Below are 18,755 nucleotides of genomic sequence, written 5' to 3' on the forward strand. Positions count from 1 at the left end.
CTCTCAGCTATATGGGGGCATTCTGTCTTTCAGCTTGTCCCCTTCCTCGTCTTGACAGTGTCTCAGTCCCTAGCTCAGAGTGCAAAGGACAAGCTGGGAGGAAAAAGTCTCCTGTATAGGAGCAGGGGCAGCAACTTCTACCATTGCGTGGAACAGGCAGTGAGGTAGACTGTCCTCACACCTGTTGGGAGAAGGAGGGAAAGGAGCTTGCTAGAAGAGGGGGAAAGATTGAATTGTAGTGTTTAGGCAAACAGGAATAATAAAACATTTTGAAGCCTTGCCTACCTTTCTTTAGTTGTTGGAGCCCTGCTGTTTTGAATTTATATAATATCAAGGGAGCCAGAAATAATAAAGAATGTTAGTACAGTAAATTGGATGCTTAGAGTGTGTTGTATAATGTTCTGTTATATAAAAGGTTACTGTATGTCTTAAAATCACAATTGAGTAACTAAATGCTCTTGTTTTTACATATCTTTTCATTTGTTAAATTTATTTGGTTATAAATGAAACTTTACATAGGTTAATTTTGAAAATGGCCAAAACAAAAAATTTGTGGGCCATTAAAGTATTAGGTGTGGTGAAAAATGCATATTGATAATACTTATATTTGCATACTAGTTCTGAAGTAGGTAACTCATGGAACTGATTATCACTTTTCCTGAGTATTCCCCAGGTATGTCTACGCAGCAACTAGACACCTGTGGCTGGCATGAGCCAGTCGCAGGTTTTTCTTTGCTGTATAGTCATACCCCCCATTTCTAGTTGTATGTATGATACACAAAGGTTTCATAATTTGGACTGTCCGCTAAGTCAGGATTTGTGCAGTCAGTGAATATGAAGTGAGATATTCTGATGAGATCTTCATCCTTGTTCTGTAGGCTTCTGTGCAGCATGTTTCTGAACAAAGACCCCAGAGAATGTACTGCAGAAATGTTCATACATACATTTTGCATTTTAAATAGGAGGAACACCACCACAGCTATAATTTGTATTCAGAAATCTGAGCTTCAGCAGTTCTGATGAACAGGAAAATGTTGAAAACGAATTTGCTAAACAGTTCATTTTGTTATCCCATTTCTAGAGCCTCCTAATTCAGGGGAAAATATTATGAATGTTTGCAAACTGTACAGATGGAAGGTCCCACAGTGGTTAGGATTGTATTGACCTGCAAATAGTTTGAAAATCTACCTACTTTTGGAAATGCAAACTAAAAGTTCCAAATACTACAGTGTGAGATAATTGGCGCATAATTGACTTAAAACCTAGGGCTGGTCTACACTACAGAATTAAGTAGATGTCAAGGCAGCTTACGTCGACCTAACTATATAAGCATCTACTACACTACGCAGCTTTTAATGACACAGATGTGCTACTACAGCCAAGCCGTGCCACTAAAAGGCACGCACCGTAGCTGCTGTTTGTCGGCAGGAGAGCGCTCCTGCCGACAAAGCACTTTTCACACCAGCACTTTTTGTCGGTAAAACTTTTGTTGTTCGGGGGGGGGAGGGGGGGTTTAACACCCCGAACGACGAGAGATTTGCCAACAAAGTTCCCGTGTAAACAAAGCCTAAAATTTTGCTCCCACTGACATAAGTCACCTGGTACTCTGCCTTAATTCCACCTCCACGAGAGCCATAGACTCAATGTCAATGTAGTTAGGTCAACACAGTGTCAGTGTAGAGCAGGGGTCGGCAACCTTTCAGAAGTGGTGTGCCGAGGCTTCATTTATTCACTTTAATTTAAGGTTTCGCGTGCCAGTAATACATTTAACGTTTTTAGAAAGTCTCTTTCTATAAGTCTATAATATATAACTAAACTATTATTAAAAGCAACAGAGGGTCCTGTGGCACCTTTAAGACTAACAGAAGTATTGGGAGCATAAGCTTTCGTGGGTAAGAACCTCACTTCTTCAGATGAAGTGAGGTTCTTACCCACGAAAGCTTATGCTCCCAATACTTCTGTTAGTCTTAAAGGTGCCACAGGACCCTCTGTTGCTTTTTACAGATTCTGACTAACATGGCCACCCCTCTGATACTAAACTATTGTTGTATGTAAAGTAAATAAGGTTTTTAAAATGTTTAAGGAGCTTCATTTAAAATTAAATTAAAATGCAGAGTCCCTGGACAGGTGGCCAGGACCTGGGCACTGAGAGTGCCACTGAAAATCAGCTCGCGTGCTGCCTTTGGCATGCGTGCCATAGGTTGCCTACCCCTGGTGTAGACACTGGGTTACTTGCATCGACTGTTGCTGGCTTTCATAAGCCATCTCACGATGACAGTTAATTGGTGTAAGCGCTCTTGGTGGGCATGCGCACCATTGGTATGAGCAAAGTGTAGATAAGCACAGGCAATGTAATTAGCATGATGGATGTATGCTGACGTAAATTAGGTTGGCTTAATTTTGTACTGTAGAATGCACTTAATTACTGTGTCATGTAGCAAAGTGTTCCTGTAAAATAAGGATATTCAGTGTTTCAAAACTGCACAGTATTGTGGGTTTTTCTTGAACATCAGGATTCAGACTGTTTCCAGCCTGCCCTAGACTTCCATGTTGGATATTGTGTTGTCAACTAAGACCCTGATTCTGAGGCAGAAGCTTGTGTTAGGATGTCATGTAGTTAAAGTTCATTGGTTTGGGTGTTAAAAGCTATAAAAGAAGGAAAATAGGTAAGTTAACTTCCTCCTGTGTTTTAGGTTGTTAATACATTTTATAGTTGGTGGAGTCTTCAAAACTATTTGCTTGTCACCTTTAGTAAAACAAAGCAAGAAATAAACTGCTTGGAATTGCTTATTTGCCAGTTATGAGTTTTCTTTCTGCGCAGTAAAGCTGTACTATCAATCACTCTGAGCAATAAAAGGTAAAGTTATGTTATCTTTTATCTAAGCAAATAAAAGTACACAGTAAAATATAGTGGAATACTGCAATATAACTATATATCTGAAGCTAGGTTTTGGAGTCAAGAAAACTGCTGCTCTATGCATTTTATACTGAGAGAGAGAGAGAGAGAGAGATAGGTAAGGTAATACCTTTTATTGGACCAGCTTTGTCCTGTGACTGCAGAGGTGTTAACTGCCATTTCATTTTGAATGGTTTCTTACAACATGTGTTAACTCTTTATGCTTAACAATCCTTGCCACTTTGTATTCAGCTGTGACAATCTGAAGTCTGGTCTACAATATAGACCTATATCCCTATAACTATGTTGCTCAAGGGTGTGAACAATTTACACCCCTCAGCTATGTAGTTATATCGAGCTAACCTCTGTATAGACAGCACTACAACGCTTGAGAGCTTCTCCCACTGACATAGCTACCACCTCTTGGCTCAGCGTAGAGCATTTTCATTAAAGTGCTACAGTGGTTATGCAGCTGCGCCAATGCAGCATTTTACTGTAGACTTACCCTGGGTATCTTGCGCACGTACAGTGGCGCAACTGTGCCGTTGTAGCACGTTAGTGAAGATGCTACTGTGCCAACGCGAGAGCTTCTCTCAGTGGTGTAGTTAATCTACGTCCCTGAGAGCTAGTATCTGTGGCGACGGGAGAAGCTCTCCCACTGATGTAGCGCTGTCTACACTGGTTTGTTTTTTGTTTTGTTTTTTTCACACCCCTGACCAGCCTATTTATACCAGCGTAGGTCTGTAGTGTAGACCTGGCCCTGAAGAAGAGCTCGGTGTAGCTCGAAAGCTTCTCTCTTTCACCAACAGAAGTGGGTCCAATAAAAGATATTTTGTCACCCACCAGGTTTCTTTCATATCCTGGGACCAACACAACTACAACAATACTGGAAACATTTTACACTGTGTCCCGTTTTCAGTGTATCCTAGTACATTTTGCAAATGAAATATTCCTTTGCTATTCTTTAAAAAAAAAAAAAAAATCCATTCTAAAAGACAGTGATTAAGAGGGTAATTGTATAGTGACTAATGGAGTAGCTCTCTTTCATCAGCGATCAGGATGCACATTCTTCTGTAGGCTTCCAGTGGAAATGAGTTTGATCTCACTCTGTTTTGCAATGGAAACTAGTCCACATTATAAAACATCTCCATCGTTGTTACTGACTTGCTTTCACTTCTAGTTGGTTCCAGTCTTTGTTCAAGATACTCAGTATTTATGCTATTCTTTTTCTTTGGTTTGGTAAAGCTCGGTTTAGTTGCTTCACTCTTTCAAACCTAAATGACCATTTTATAGCCAAGGAATTAGAAACCTTTCATCTAGTTCATTAACATATAGCTAGTTAATGATACAAAAAAAGTGCAGTGACTAATGGAAGAGTTCCAAAGTTCATCCCCATAAAAATCTTTTTCTGAATGCCTTTTGATGACCTTGAATCTTCTTTAAAAATATTTCTTTTACGATTCTTACCTCTGGTATTAGTATTTCTTAGCTTTCTTTTATAGGGTGCATGTTATAGTGGCACTGGAGCACTCCTATCCTTAAGGTTGTGTCATGACATCTGCTTAAAGGTTAACCTTTAAGTCATTTAAATGATTTTACAATATCAATCCAAATCTTTGTTGCATTGTAGTTCCTGCTACTCTAACCTCTCCAGTTCACATTGTAGATTAGTTCTGTCTTCCTTTGTGTGTGCGTCTTCTCAAGTTTGTATCATTTGGAAAGTGTAGAATTTCCACTAAGGGAACACCTGACACATGTGGAGACTGTATAGGATGTAGAGGTGCTTTGGTTAATCAAAAATACTACTTCTAGAAGGTGGAAAACATAAGAATTTGAGCAGAGTTATAGAGAGCATTACTACTTGAAATCTGAAATGCTTCACCTTTGTAACAAAAGGAGATTTGTGATTACTGATATTGGCATGTCCTACACTTGCCGCTCCCTGCTGCTCAAGTCTCTCTTCAGTAGTTAGACCTCCACTTACACCTGACCTTGGGCACCCTTTCTTGGGACAGACCTCATGTATGTTAGAATATATGCATAATACCTCAAGAGTTCAGGTTCCTCCCGGGGAAAAAACAAAACACATTATTGAATAATTTAAAAAATAACCATCCACCCTCCCAAAGGTCTCATGCCTTGCTGTGGCCAACAGAATAAACCAATTTTGGTGACTCTAGACAAAACAGCTTGAGATGACATTACAAAATAGTCCAAACTAATTAACAAAAGTGAAATAGCTGTGGATTTTTTTTTTTTCCATACTGTTCGGTCTCAAAAACCTTCTCATATTACCCCAGGCTTAAAAACAGTTGTCTGTCAAAGTATATGCAGTTTGGTCTTGTTTTAGCTGGTTAGTATGTTATGCTCATACAAAGCACACGGGATCTTTATAGAGGAAGGTAAATACACAGCATTTATTGAAAATACAACAGTTGGCATATGCTTTTTAGACACACCCACACCCACACACCCTGCAGTGATGTTTATAGTTACCAGCCCAGAGTCTGGATCAATCTAGTGGCTAGCCAGATTGGTCACAGAGGGGAGCGGGGCTCTATTGGTCCCGATCCGATGCTCCTGGAGTGTGGCAAGATGAACCCAAAGTCCCATGGCCAAGCACACTGTTCTTACAGGTTTTTTTCTTTGTTGAAGCCTATGGATTTTGCTGTGTCAGTTTGTGACAGATTACTTCTTAATTAGTGTAAACATTCCAATACACCTCTGAGAGGGTCATCCTGTCCTTTGTTCCAATTTAATCAATTGTCCTTAGGGGTGCAGCTTTCACCTCAGGGTCGTCAATCTGCCCTTCATTATGGATGTGCATTGATGATTCTTTGATGTCCTTTAAGTCTCTTCACTCCTTCTTCCTTGACTGTGGCTATAACAATGGCCTTCACACCTTATCTTTTCCTGATGCATACCTTCCTCATTCACACAAACAGATTGAGAATACAAACAGTAGTATTTTATATCGAGCAAAAAAGTATTGCAAATTAAACCTTGCTAAGTTTTACAATCAATAACCAAGACAATTTACATTGAGACCCAGGCCTTCAATGTTCCTCTAATCTACTTAACATAGACACAGTAGAGAATCCTGTCTCTTACTTACTAAAACCTTAAAACAAAATGTATATTTAGTTAGAGTGCCTAATTTGTAATACATATAGGAAACCAGAGTAGACATTATAACTTATCCTAAAACAAAAGGGTGACCGTAATCAGTCATAAGGATTGTTCTGGTCTGTCATTCCTTTCTGCTATTCAAAAAGGATGGCTGACAGGATGAAATCAAATCATACATTAATTCTTGTAGTACATTATAAAATCCAGCTCCTACTAGTATGTGTTGGTAGAGAAGTAGGGGGTCAACACAGGAATTATAATAGTGTGTGTGTTGTAGGCTGTGCTGTGCAGAGTTTACTCTCTTTTTTTTTTTTAAATCTTGGGTGGATTTCGTCTCTGTCACATCCTGTATTTAGGAATAAGCAGGACTTTCCCCCTACAAATTACCCTAAAATTATATGAATCCAATATTCTTTAGCGATATGTATAACAAATTACATTCAGAAGTAAAGCATATTTGTTTTAGACATTGTATAACTGGAAATTCTGGGAATCTGGCTCATAAAACATTTGTAAACTAGAACATTTTACATAATTTTGAACATGTTTCAACAGTGGCCAGCAGCTTGCCAAGCTCTTGCACGTAACTTTCACTTTACTGTCTATGGAAAGAAGAATGCATCTGCTAAAGTTTCTGATTCGGTAAGTTCATATATATCTATGAGACAGTCTTCCTTCCTGGTGGTTCAGTGTATATTCTTAATGTTTCTGGAATTTGGAAGAAGAGAATAGAACTGGGTTATCAGAGTTCTGGTTTCATGTATACTTTTTTTTTTTTTTTTGGTTGAAGAACATTTTAGTAGGGGCAATGAATCGTTAAAATGGATCATGCGTTGACTTTAGTAATACAAACTGCATTGACTAGAACCTACTTAAATGATTCATTTACACTATGCTAAGCTTGTGATACAGGTAAAATCAGTGATAATGCACAGTTTGAGAAACTTGCTATATATCCTCCAGTATACATTTTAAAAAAAAATGCATAAAGTAGTTAAACTGACGCTGCTTGAGCTGTAATCATTTGACTTATGATCTTAATTCAGTAATCTTTCTCCTCAGATTTCTACACAATATCCAGTAGTGGACCATGAATTTGATGCTGTCGTTGTGGGTGCTGGTGGGGCAGGTTTGCGGGCTGCATTTGGTTTGTCGGAGGCTGGATTTAATACAGCATGTGTTACGAAGCTGTTCCCTACCAGATCCCATACTGTTGCTGCACAGGTAAGAATTTAAATATAATTATTTTGATATTAAACATACTGATATTTTTGTAACACAGATTTTATGTATAGAGTATTATGATTCATAAGTTGACTGAATTTCAGTCCCACGTTATGATTAGTAAAAATGGAAGTTAGGATCTAAGTAAAACAGTTTAGGAAAATTGTATATGTTTGACTTTTATTCTATGGCTTTATTATTTTTTGTTGTATTAACATGCCACTCCATTTTATGATTTCAGTTGTTGTTTAAGTGTGTACAGTGTTGTCATTTATTCTGCTGTACAAAATGTTTTACCCTAAAAGGAATGAGATGTTAACCATTGGGAAGTTGATAAAGACTCATAGTTTCTACTGTATAAATGAGAGACAAGGTGGGTTAAGTAATAGCTCTTATTAAACTAACTTCTTTTGGTGAAATAGATATGTGTTTGAGGTTACACCGTTTCTTCAGGTTTGTATGCTGTATAAATGGCACAGCACATAAATTTGATTTTAAAGTAATTTCTCTGTTGTCTTACATATTATTTAATATTGTGTGTTTTCATGGGATTGAGAAATGAACTAGCTTTTGAAATTATGCATTTCAAATGTCACTTTGAGGAAATATATTTTTCATTTTCAGGGAGGGATCAATGCTGCCTTGGGAAACATGGAAGAAGATAACTGGAGATGGCACTTTTATGACACCGTGAAAGGATCTGATTGGCTGGGAGACCAGGATGCCATTCATTACATGACTGAGGAGGCACCTGCTGCAGTTGTAGAGGTGAAATTATTCATATTGAAGTTTATTTGAATTATAATTATCGGCAACACAAATCAGTATCCATAGTGACATTTTAATGATACGGATATTAGACTGGAATAGTAAACTTTGTATAAAGAGAAACTCCTTTCTTTGTTGCCTTCTTGAGGGTGGGTGATACTTTTATTAGTGTTACAAAGCAACCATAACAGTAACTAGGGATGTAAATATTGTTTAAAAAGTTAACTGTTTAAACTATTAAAAAATATTAATAAAACAGTTAACCGATTAAAGGGCTGGCGTGGCTAGGACTGCTCCGGCTGGCTAGCTGGCTGGCCCACAGGTTAACAGTTAAGGCAGGTTAACTGGTAAGACTAATGCTTATCAATTAACTGGTTAACATTTTACATCCCTAATAGTAACTTGCCTGTTGTTGAAGTCCACAGCTATATCTCTAATACTTTGTTTGGGCTCAACAGCTGGAAAATTATGGAATGCCATTTAGCAGAACAGAAGAAGGGAAGATCTATCAGCGTGCCTTTGGTGGACAGAGCCTTCAGTTTGGGAAAGGGGGACAGGCTCATCGATGCTGTTGTGTCGCGGACAGAACAGGACACTCACTGTTGCATACCCTGTATGGCAGGGTAAGAGACTGTGAAATGGGAAACCGAGCTTGACTTTTGTTTTCAACTAATGGCTACTATAGGCATTTAAAAAACTTGTTAAAATTAATAGTGCTGTTAACTTGTGGGCTCTGCTATATGAGAGTTTAGAGTCAGCAAGGAATCCAGGAGAATTCCTAATCTTGATCCCAGGCCTCCTTTTTTCCCATGGCATGCTTCTGCTTGATATCAGCGTGACAGAAACAGAAGAAGGCTGAAAAAAGAATCTGCTTTTCCTGCACTTCTTCCTGGAGAGAATGCATAGATAGTAAGCTCTGCTAATTTTGTGGCCAGAGGAAGCACACTCTTCCTTTTGCTGCTGTGCCATGACGCACTCACTTATTGCCCCTCCCGCCACAACCACTCACCCACCCCTTGGCCAGTCCCAGGAAGAGTTCCATCTAGACCTTCTCATGGGCCAAGAAAAAACTGGGCCAGAGTGACAGAGCACCCCAAGGGGGAGATAGCAAGTAAGATCAGCCTCCATCCACCCTCACAGCAAGTATGAGAAACTTGGAGGGTAGGCGTGGTTCTGGCAGTGCAAAAATGCGACCAGCAAGCTGCCTGAGCTTGTCTCATCAGCCTCTACTGGTGACCACAGCTCTAGTTAATAGGTCCTGTCCATCTCCTAGTGCAAGGCCATAAAAGATGAACAAATATCCAGAGTATTATTAAGAACTAGTAAGTGGCCCTTAGACCTAATTTCATTAAGGACTTAACAACCAATGTACTTTATGTACTCTTTACAGAGGCTTAGCTAATTGTTCCTCTCTATCCTGAATGAGGCCTGTATGTGGAACCATAATATAGATAAATGTATGGGGGCTGAAGAGAGATGGGGCACCTGCTTTTAGGTGCTATCTGCTTCTTCCAAGATGAAGGAAATGCCCATAGTCCACTTGCCCAGCTGCTGGTACTCTTTGGCCCTGTTAACACCCTATTATAATGCTTGAAGAAGTGTGAAGTGAGCTTTCCCCGGGGTAATTTGAGGGGTAATAGGCTAGTGCATGGGACAGGAACTGAAAGAGATCAGGAAGTGAGACTCGCCATGTACCAGGTATTGTCAACCACACAAAGTAAACTGAAACATGGAATTTTTCTCATCTACCTTCGTTGTTACTTATACCAATGATAAGTACAACATTTTCAGAGAAATTTGATGAGGGACTATTCCTTTAAATGGTTTGGTAATGAAACCCGTCCAGTCTAAACATTCTGTATTTTCTAGAACACCATTATCCTAAAAGAGCCGCAGACTTTCTGCAGACAAGCTTATCTGGATAATAGTTTCCATGAGAACTGAGTCTGATTTTATTCGTATGTAACTAAGCACTTTTTAACGAGGCTGTGGGGAAGAAAATTGTTTAGCTTTTGCATGTTCCTTAACTACTGAAAATGTTTTCTTTTCTAGTCACTAAGATATGATACCAGCTATTTTGTTGAGTATTTTGCCTTGGACCTCCTGATGGAAAATGGAGAATGTCGTGGAGTTATTGCACTTTGTATAGAAGATGGCTCAATACATCGTATAAGAGCAAAGAACACTGTTATTGCCACTGGGTAATGTGATATAAAATTATGTTGAAGTTAAAACAAAACAAAAAAAACCTAAAGTGTAGCCGCTCCCGGTGTGTCAAAATATATTCAGAAAATACAGACAGAAACCTAGTGGATCACTAAAAGACTAATTGTCGTGACCCATGTAATTTTGGTGCAAAAATGATATGTGATCCTAATTTTGAGTAAACTGATCCTGTCTGTTCTCTTTAGTCGGTCCTGCCCTCTTCTGCTTCTGTGTTAGTCTTTTATCTCCTTGTTAGATCAGCAACTCTAGAATAAATGGAATAATACTGAGTTTGTGCAGAGAAGCACACTTCATGTTTGGTGGTTGCATAATGTGGGTGCCTTAAATTAGGCCCCTAAATAAATGAATTGATTTTTTTCAGAGATATTAAGCCATTCCAATCCTGTTAAAGTCAATAGGAGCTTCATATGCTCAGAACCTCTGGAAAATCAAGACACTTTTTTTACCTTGGGGGGGGAGGAGAGGGGGAATGAATTTAGTTGCCAGAATTTACGCAATTGAGTTTGGAAATTTTGTCTAAACTTTATTTCAAGCTGTGGAAATTGCACCTTTATATGTACAATCCTGGTTTTACATTATTTTTATCTCCCTTGGGCATTGTAGTATGTTGTTCCTGCCAGAAGTTGCTAACAGCACTAGTCTCATTAAACTTGTATACTTGAGGTAGTGTCATGGAAATAAGAAACAGCGGAGAAAGAACTTATCTTCCTGAAAGAACTCTGCATGAAGAAAGGCACCGTTTTCAGAAAAAAAACCACAGTTCTGGTATTTAATTGAGGAGAGCCAAATCACTGGCCCAAAGTAAAACAATGTGTGTATGAGGGGAAAATGCCACATGATTCCTCTCTCAAAAAATTGACCCCATTAGTGGGACATAATTCCACTGACCACTTTTGAAAGGAACCCTGATTAGCAATTCTAGAGGAAGTGTGGTGCTATTTCTCTTTCACCTACTAGCCTCAAGTTATTTTTCAGATATTAGTTCAGCTAGATGATCCTCCACTTGGTCAAGTTGCACAGCAGACAACCTATCAATTTTGTTCACATTAGGTTAAATTTAAATTAGCGAGAAGCTTAATATATGTGATAAATGAGTACAGTGGCTGACTGAATGCTATGCAGAAAGTCCTCTGCTTTAGTTGAATTGTAAATCTGCCATTGCACAAAGCACAGAGAATAAGCTAAACATCCTAATGAAATCTTACTAATTCTCTACTGATTTCTTAAGGAAAATATTGCAGACAAATTTTAATTTTTGAAATGTTTTCTCTAGTGGGTATGGTCGCACCTTCTTCAGTTGCACATCTGCTCATACCAGCACAGGTGATGGCACAGCTATGGTCACACGAGCTGGCCTTCCTTGCCAGGACTTGGAGTTTGTACAGTTCCACCCTACAGGTACAGTATAAGACTAGAAAGGCACTCTTTGTTTTCTAGGAATTTGAAGTATTCAAAAAATAACATCTCTGAAATATTAAGCCTCACAGTTTTATAGTATTTAAGAGGTGTAGTGTCTTAAGTATGTTAAAAGATTTTCAGCTCACCCTTAACATCCAGTTTCAAGTTGCAGGTTCCCCTGCAACATTTAATATTGCAAGCAACTAAATGGAGCAAGGAATTGACATTCATTAAACTTATTTAGATGTTTTTGATGTCTGCAGCTATTGTAGGGAAAAATACAGAATCCTGAATTCAGGAGTCTTATGAAGTAAAGTGGGAGATACTTCAACTGTTGTATAAAAAGTACTTAAGTTGCACATTTTGGTATAAACTTACGTGCAATTAATTTTGGGCTTTAAACACTGTACCAAATATAGGTACTTCATTAAAATTTAGGTTCATGTTTCAAAATTGTAATCTAGTGCCTCCACTTCTCTAGCTTTAAAATAACAGAAATGAATTATTCCTTTAATTTTTTAAATCTTAGGTTGTACACTGCATTTGTTTCTTAATCCTGGGAAGCATTAGCGTCAAGAAATCAGTTGATAATTCCTAAAGAAATGAGATTAAATTTCTAAAATACAGTATTGATTAAAGACATTCTAATAACTGAAGTCAAGATCTTCATAGTTAAGGATCTGCACATAAGTTTGCCTTTGATGTAGTGTCCGTGCTCCTCATGATGCTTGACCAGTGAACTGAATGTATATAAGCAGACCTGGCAGAACTCAATTTTTATTGTTTTGAAGTTTTGACTGTTAATATCAATTTTTATTAAACAACTTTCATTTTTCCCAGTTGTGGGAAATTAAGGGGAGCCTTAGGGTTGGGGCTAGGACAGGGCTGCAGGGGGTTCTCTATGTGGCCGAGGGGTCGGAGAGACCCAGGTAGAAGGTGTAGGGGAGTCCGGGGTCTTGGCCCAGGGAGCAGAGATCCCTGTCCAGGGATGTAAGGAGGAGGATGAACCCCCTGCTGTAGAGAAGGCCACACCGCTGCTGAAAGGTTCTTGCTGGGGAGAGCCCTGCTGCCTGCCAGTGAGTGAGAGAGCAGGGCTATGACAACAGAGCTGCAGAGGGCTCCCCATGGAGCCAGTGACATGGATCCCTGCAGGCGAATGGTGCAGAGAAAGCTATGATCCTGGTAGGGAGAGCAGAGGTTGCTGGCTAGAGCCATGACGACTAGCCCCCAGCTGCAGGAGAGGCCAACCCAGCTGCTGAGCGGTTCCTGCCTGGGAACAGCTTCTATACCCCTAGGTGTGGGGCCATAACAGCAGGACTGTAGAAAGCTGCCTGCATGATTGCAGGGCCATGACATGAATCCTTGTAGATCCTAGGTGAGGGAGAGGCTGTGTTTGCCAACTGTTACCTATGGATATATTTTTCATTGATTTCTGTGTGTCAGGTGAAATAAACGTTTACTGACAACTAACAAATTGAATCCTGCCAAGCTTGTTATAAATATATTGTAGTGCCGTTTTTGTGATTTCAGAAGGTGCAGGGACATACCTACTGTGTAAATTGACTATATATATGAATTGCAGTGTGAGTGGGAAGGGGAAGGTATATTGAAATATTGTGGAGTCTTCCAGCAACTGCATTTTTGGGGTAGATGGAAATCTATTGGGCTGCCTTTTATACTGGAATTGTAGAAAATGTTTATGGAAGGTAAGAAACTAGCTGTTGGTGTTGAAGTGAGGGACAGTGCATCTTTGGGACTATTGGTTATGTGTAGTCATGGACCTGTACTTAATGTATGGGTACTGAAGGTTTATGGTCCATATTGGAAAGGTGGATGAGGTATGGTTACTTGGTGATAGCTGAGTAAAATGGTCATTCTTGGATATCTGGAGAGTGGATGTTAAGTTTTTCTGGATCTTTGAATTTCCTAACTTTAAAAGGCATTATAACTATAATGTTATAACTAGATTTCATTGTGTATACATGTATTCTATTTACCATCATTTATCACTTTAAGGCTTTTTTTGGTCAAAGAATCTTCATAGTTTAAGTTATTGAATTATCAATGTCAGTATTCCTTAAATTTGTTAATCAGCCAACACTTTCACTTCCCAGGATCACCCAGAGGAGTGAAGATGATCAAGTGAGTCTTGCTAAGTTTGGGGGAAGAGAAGACAAGACTCACTAAGCTAATCTTCACTCCACAGGTGACCCAGGGAGCCATAGAAGCATACCTGTTGCACTCCTCCTCCTTCCTTACAGCTGTAGTAGTGGAGCTGCAAAGATGTGGAACGGCAGACAGTCATAAAATCCTTGATCGTATCCAGTCTGGTTTCTGAGTTAAGTCCTTAGGCAACAGGGTGTTCATAAACATTGAGACCTTGCAGAGTTTACAAGCTCCACTGAGAGACTATTTCACATGATCATAGTGAGCAAGTCCCAAAGTAACTCACCACCCTTCCAGGAAAAATGCTCAAAGTACGAATTGCCTTTTGGGACAGATAAATAAAACAGTTGATTTTAGACAGTTTGAGGGATGATGTTCACAAAGGTCAACTTTAACAATTGAAAAGTCTCTGTTGTAACTGTCCAAATCGTGGCTTTTTTTAAAAACCTGGCATTTGGTACAAAAATCCTTCTTTGGCAGGAGATCACAAATGTAAATTTTAGACAGTCTTTTTGAGGACGAGGATTGAGGCCCAATGTGGAATATAATAGAAAACAATTTAAAACGTTAACTTTGGAGTATTCAGTGGTGTGACTATTCTCCTGATAGCCAGGACTGTGGGTCACCTTGTTACTCCCTGCCTCCAGGGAGTGGGAATCTTTTTTGTTTTGCTGGGTGTCAGCTCCCTGACACCTCCAGACTTTCAACAACTCAAGCACTCTTCTCTGGGCTGTGCCAGCCCTGTCTTCTCCTTTCAGGTTAATAATAGGTGCACTCAAATCCCCAAGGCCCTTTGCATTTTTCTCCTGTGATATCCAGCTCCTGACACTGGTTACTCTCAGAAATTCTAGATTGTCTGCACCCAAAGATTGTCTGCAATATACCCCAATTTACCAGTTTTACTTTAAACCACTGCTTCCTGTAAACCAGTGCTTCTCAAAGCCGGTCCGCCGCTTGTTCAGGGAAAACCCCTGGTGGGCCGGGTCGGTTTGTTTACCTGACATGTCCGCAGGGTCAGCCGATCGCGGTTCCCACTGGCCGCGGTTTGCCGCTCCAGGCCAATGGGGGCTGCGAGAAGGGCAGCCAGCACATCCCTCGGCCCGCGCTGCTTCCTGCAGCCCCCATGGGCCTGGAGCGGCGAACCGCAGCCAGTGGGAGCCGCGATCGGCCGAACCTGCGGACGTGGCAGGTAAACAAACCAGCCTGGACTGCCAGGGGCTTTCCCTGAACAAGCGGCGGACCAGCTTTGAGAAGCACTGCTGTAAACCACACAGCGCTTGTGAGCACTTACAATAAAATGAAATGGTAGGTTTAAGAAAATAAGAATTTAACTAGAAACGAGAGAGTGGTGAAAACAAGTAGTTACAGTACAAAATAAAATAATAAAATGCGAACCTGGATTGCTACTTATCAATAATTAGCTTTCTTATCTAATAAAGTGTATTTTCCCCCAAAGCTCAGTCTATTGTAGAGCTGGGAGCTGGCTGGTTTCCCAAGAACCCATATCTAAACCTTCATGAGAGCAATCCCGTTCAGGGGTTTTCCATAGTGGATTGATCCATAGTGGCTTTCCCCACACACTGGTATACTGAAACAGTCTTTTATCTTTATTCATAGCCAGAGTGATCCCCAGGCGGCTATAATGTTCCTTCTTACCTTCAAGTGGTTTCAATCATTTGCAGTAGTCTTAGATATTTTTGTAGTGACTGTTCTGGAATATGGCAAGGGTAGACAATAGAACCTTGCATTACCTCACTGACTGACTAGGTAGGGTGATAACTCCCTCTTGCTTGACCAGGTCGTCACTGAGACACATTACCCCTGTGACTAATTTTTACTCCAAGTCCATAAAGCATACTTTCAGTATAAATATATTATTCTGTAAATACTATCTTTGTATACATCTCACAGTGATTGAGTCTTGACAAGTTACAAGCTTTCTGTAGCCTTACGCATTACTCTTTTATGGATAAACATCCTGTAAGCCATATTTGATGTGAGTTTGTCAGGTCTGAGGTGAGAGCTGTTCGCAAAGAACAGGAGACCTTATGCCAAGAGGTCTGTCATGGATGGGTCCATAATTAAAAAATATTTTTGTATTATACTTCCATTCTTACAATAATTTGATTACAAAGTTGTCATGTAAATATTTCATAACATTGCTACTTCCTTCTTTGCAGGTATCTATGGTGCTGGCTGTCTTATTACAGAAGGTTGTCGTGGTGAAGGAGGTATTCTTATTAACAGTGAAGGTGAAAGATTTATGGAGAGATATGCACCTGTTGCTAAGGATCTGGCTTCCAGAGATGTAGTGTCTCGTTCTATGACCATTGAAATCCGTGAAGGAAGGTTTGTTTAACTTTTCAGTGGCATTGTGATACGAGTACATCTTTACATTTGTGTTAAAGCAGATAGGGAGTTATCTGATCGTTCATGGAAGTCTTTTGATCATTTTGAGCAGCCAGTTTTAATTGGTAGATTGCTGAAGATTTTACGTACATTTCAGGCAAAAATCTTGAATTTGAAATCAAGCTCTCTTTTAATATGGTAATCAGAAAAGATCTCCAGAGTCTCTCTTTTGTTGTAGTCAAATTAAAGCATGTAGGCCAGCTTCTCAAAAACGCTCAGCACACAGCAGCTATCATTGAAAACAGTGGGAGGAGCTGTTGCGCTCTTGAAAATCTGACCCATAACTTTTTGGTGTTTTGCTGAAGTCGTAAGATACCACAGAAGTTCTTAATATTCACTAGATAATTTACTAAATGGTATGGTAATTACTTGTAACTTGCTATATCACCAACATCTTTGGAGGACAAGAAGACTTTATATTGAAGTTTTCAGAAAACTTGGTTTTAAATACAGGAATGTCATGATTATGGTAGGAAAGACAGTGGCGTGAAGGGGAAATTTAAAGTGCACACAAGTTGAGGAAGGATGTCAGTTATTTTTTTTCTCTTCTGTGCTTCCAGATGCATTAGTTTTTCTAAATAGGATGCATAAATAGTTGCACAAATTTGGTCATGAATCAAATCTAAGTTTTGAACTCCCAAATGATTACTCGAAACAGAGTAGAAATAAAGTGACTTGAATTCTGATTTTTTTTTTCTGGTGTTAGTGCTTCACATCACCATGCAGATGACTCATTAAGATCAAAGTCTTGCTAGATAGTTTTTAGATAATATGGTCGGGGTGCTTTAGAAGTGGGTGCTTTTATATAAAGGGAATTCTGCAGAGGCCAGTATTCCAACCTGCAACTCATGTTTCCTTTTACATTAGGGGCTGTGGCCCTGAAAAAGACCACGTATATTTGCAGTTGCACCATTTACCACCACAGCAGCTAGCAATGCGCCTCCCTGGAATTTCAGAAACAGCTATGATATTTGCTGGTGTGGATGTCACAAAAGAGCCTATTCCTGTTCTTCCTACTGTGCATTACAATATGGGAGGTATTCCTACTAACTACAAAGGGCAGGTAACGACTATAATCAGTATTGTGAAACCATTTTTCTCTAGTAGAAAGGAAATGTTTGGTTCCTTGTAAAATTAGTGTGAACTGAGCATGCTGTTAGATTTATACATACAAGTATGTTAAATTACATAACCTTAAGAGTAATAATGTTAAAGGAAAATTTGCAAAATGTCATAATTTGGTTTGTCCTGTAAACAAGTTGTCAGAGTTCTCAGGTTGTTTGGGTGGAGCTGGAACTCGAGACAATATGCAAAATATGAAATATATTCTTTCAATATGCATGAAATCTACAGAATTTCTTTATATTAGCCATATGAAAGCTTATCCAGATGAGGGTAGTACTGTATAGTTAAAAATGGATTATAGCTGGGCCTGAACGACACATGGTTCAGGGCTTAGGTTAGGTGGATTATCTGTGCCACTGCTGCAATCCCTGCGCTAAAATTGGTTACTTCAGTTTGCCATTAAAATTGGCATTTAAACAGCAGCAACCAGTCCCAGCGTCAGCCAGAGTGAATCTGTGAATGGACCTGTCTGATTTCTTGGACTAGTTCCTTTTGATCAGTTTTTAAAATAGCTATAAAATTCTGCCTTGTGAATGTGGCCTGGCATTATAAAAGATCCAGTGTTCTTCCCATTGTACTCAGAATTTTACTACAAAAATATTTTGGTGAATTGTAGTACTTTGTGTCTGAGATGGTGGCAAAACATAAGAATTAAACTGTTAATACCACATTCCTATATAGCACTTTTTTCAGTTAATAAATTATTCTCCTGGAGTCTCTTCTCCCCTCTCCCTTTAAATCTATCACTTAGTATTTAGATTTCTTTGACTTCATGCTTTCAAGACAAATAAGTGACATTCAAATTCATTCAAATGAAACGTTGACACTGTACTACAAGTGATCTTTATTTTACAAATGAATTTGCAGACATGTTGAGTGAATTCCTTCTGAAATTACAGGTAATTACACATGTGAATGGCAAAGATGAAGTAGTACCTGGCTTGTATGCTTGTGGTGAAGCAGCCTCTGCATCCGTTCATGGTGCTAATAGACTTGGAGCAAACTCTCTTTTGGACTTGGTGGTCTTTGGTCGTGCTTGTGCCCTTAGTATTGCAGAATTGTGCAAGCCTGGTAAGATTCTACAAGTTTAACTTGTATCATAATGAATTGTTATAAATTCCTATCCTTAAAGCGCTCTCATATCTTTAAATCTTAGCAAGTAATTATAGGGCTATTAGCTAGACTATTAGAAAATTGCAGTAGCTTTTTTTTATTACTGTTCTACGTAACATGCAGTGTCACTGACTGTTCAAGAACTCGCCATACTACATCTAATTGCAGGAAAATATAATTCTGCCAAAGCAACTGGAAAATATGATTGAGAAGCTTTTCTCCCAAACCAGAAAAATTTACCATTACTAATGTTATCACAAGTTTTAAGAAACAAGGCCTTGCAACATACTACATTTTGAGG

The 18,755-nt window shown here is 39.2% G+C and overlaps 1 protein-coding gene across 1 annotated transcript in view; it reads left to right on the forward strand.

Moving 5' to 3' along the window:
• The window catches only part of SDHA (succinate dehydrogenase complex flavoprotein subunit A), a 29,839-nt gene that overhangs the window by 2,067 nt on the left and 9,017 nt on the right, over positions 1-18,755 (forward strand). Inside the window, exons 2-10 of the mRNA XM_054018724.1 lie at positions 6,581-6,667; positions 7,088-7,249; positions 7,874-8,017; positions 8,476-8,640; positions 10,070-10,218; positions 11,517-11,641; positions 15,988-16,156; positions 17,084-17,279; positions 18,241-18,412. Coding sequence (XP_053874699.1) covers positions 6,581-6,667; positions 7,088-7,249; positions 7,874-8,017; positions 8,476-8,640; positions 10,070-10,218; positions 11,517-11,641; positions 15,988-16,156; positions 17,084-17,279; positions 18,241-18,412 — 1,369 coding nt within the window. The remainder of the gene's footprint in view (positions 1-6,580; positions 6,668-7,087; positions 7,250-7,873; positions 8,018-8,475; positions 8,641-10,069; positions 10,219-11,516; positions 11,642-15,987; positions 16,157-17,083; positions 17,280-18,240; positions 18,413-18,755) is intronic.

The sequence above is a fragment of the Malaclemys terrapin genome, chromosome 2 (assembly GCF_027887155.1).
Source record: "Malaclemys terrapin pileata isolate rMalTer1 chromosome 2, rMalTer1.hap1, whole genome shotgun sequence".
NCBI classification, from domain to species: Eukaryota; Metazoa; Chordata; order Testudines; family Emydidae; genus Malaclemys; species Malaclemys terrapin.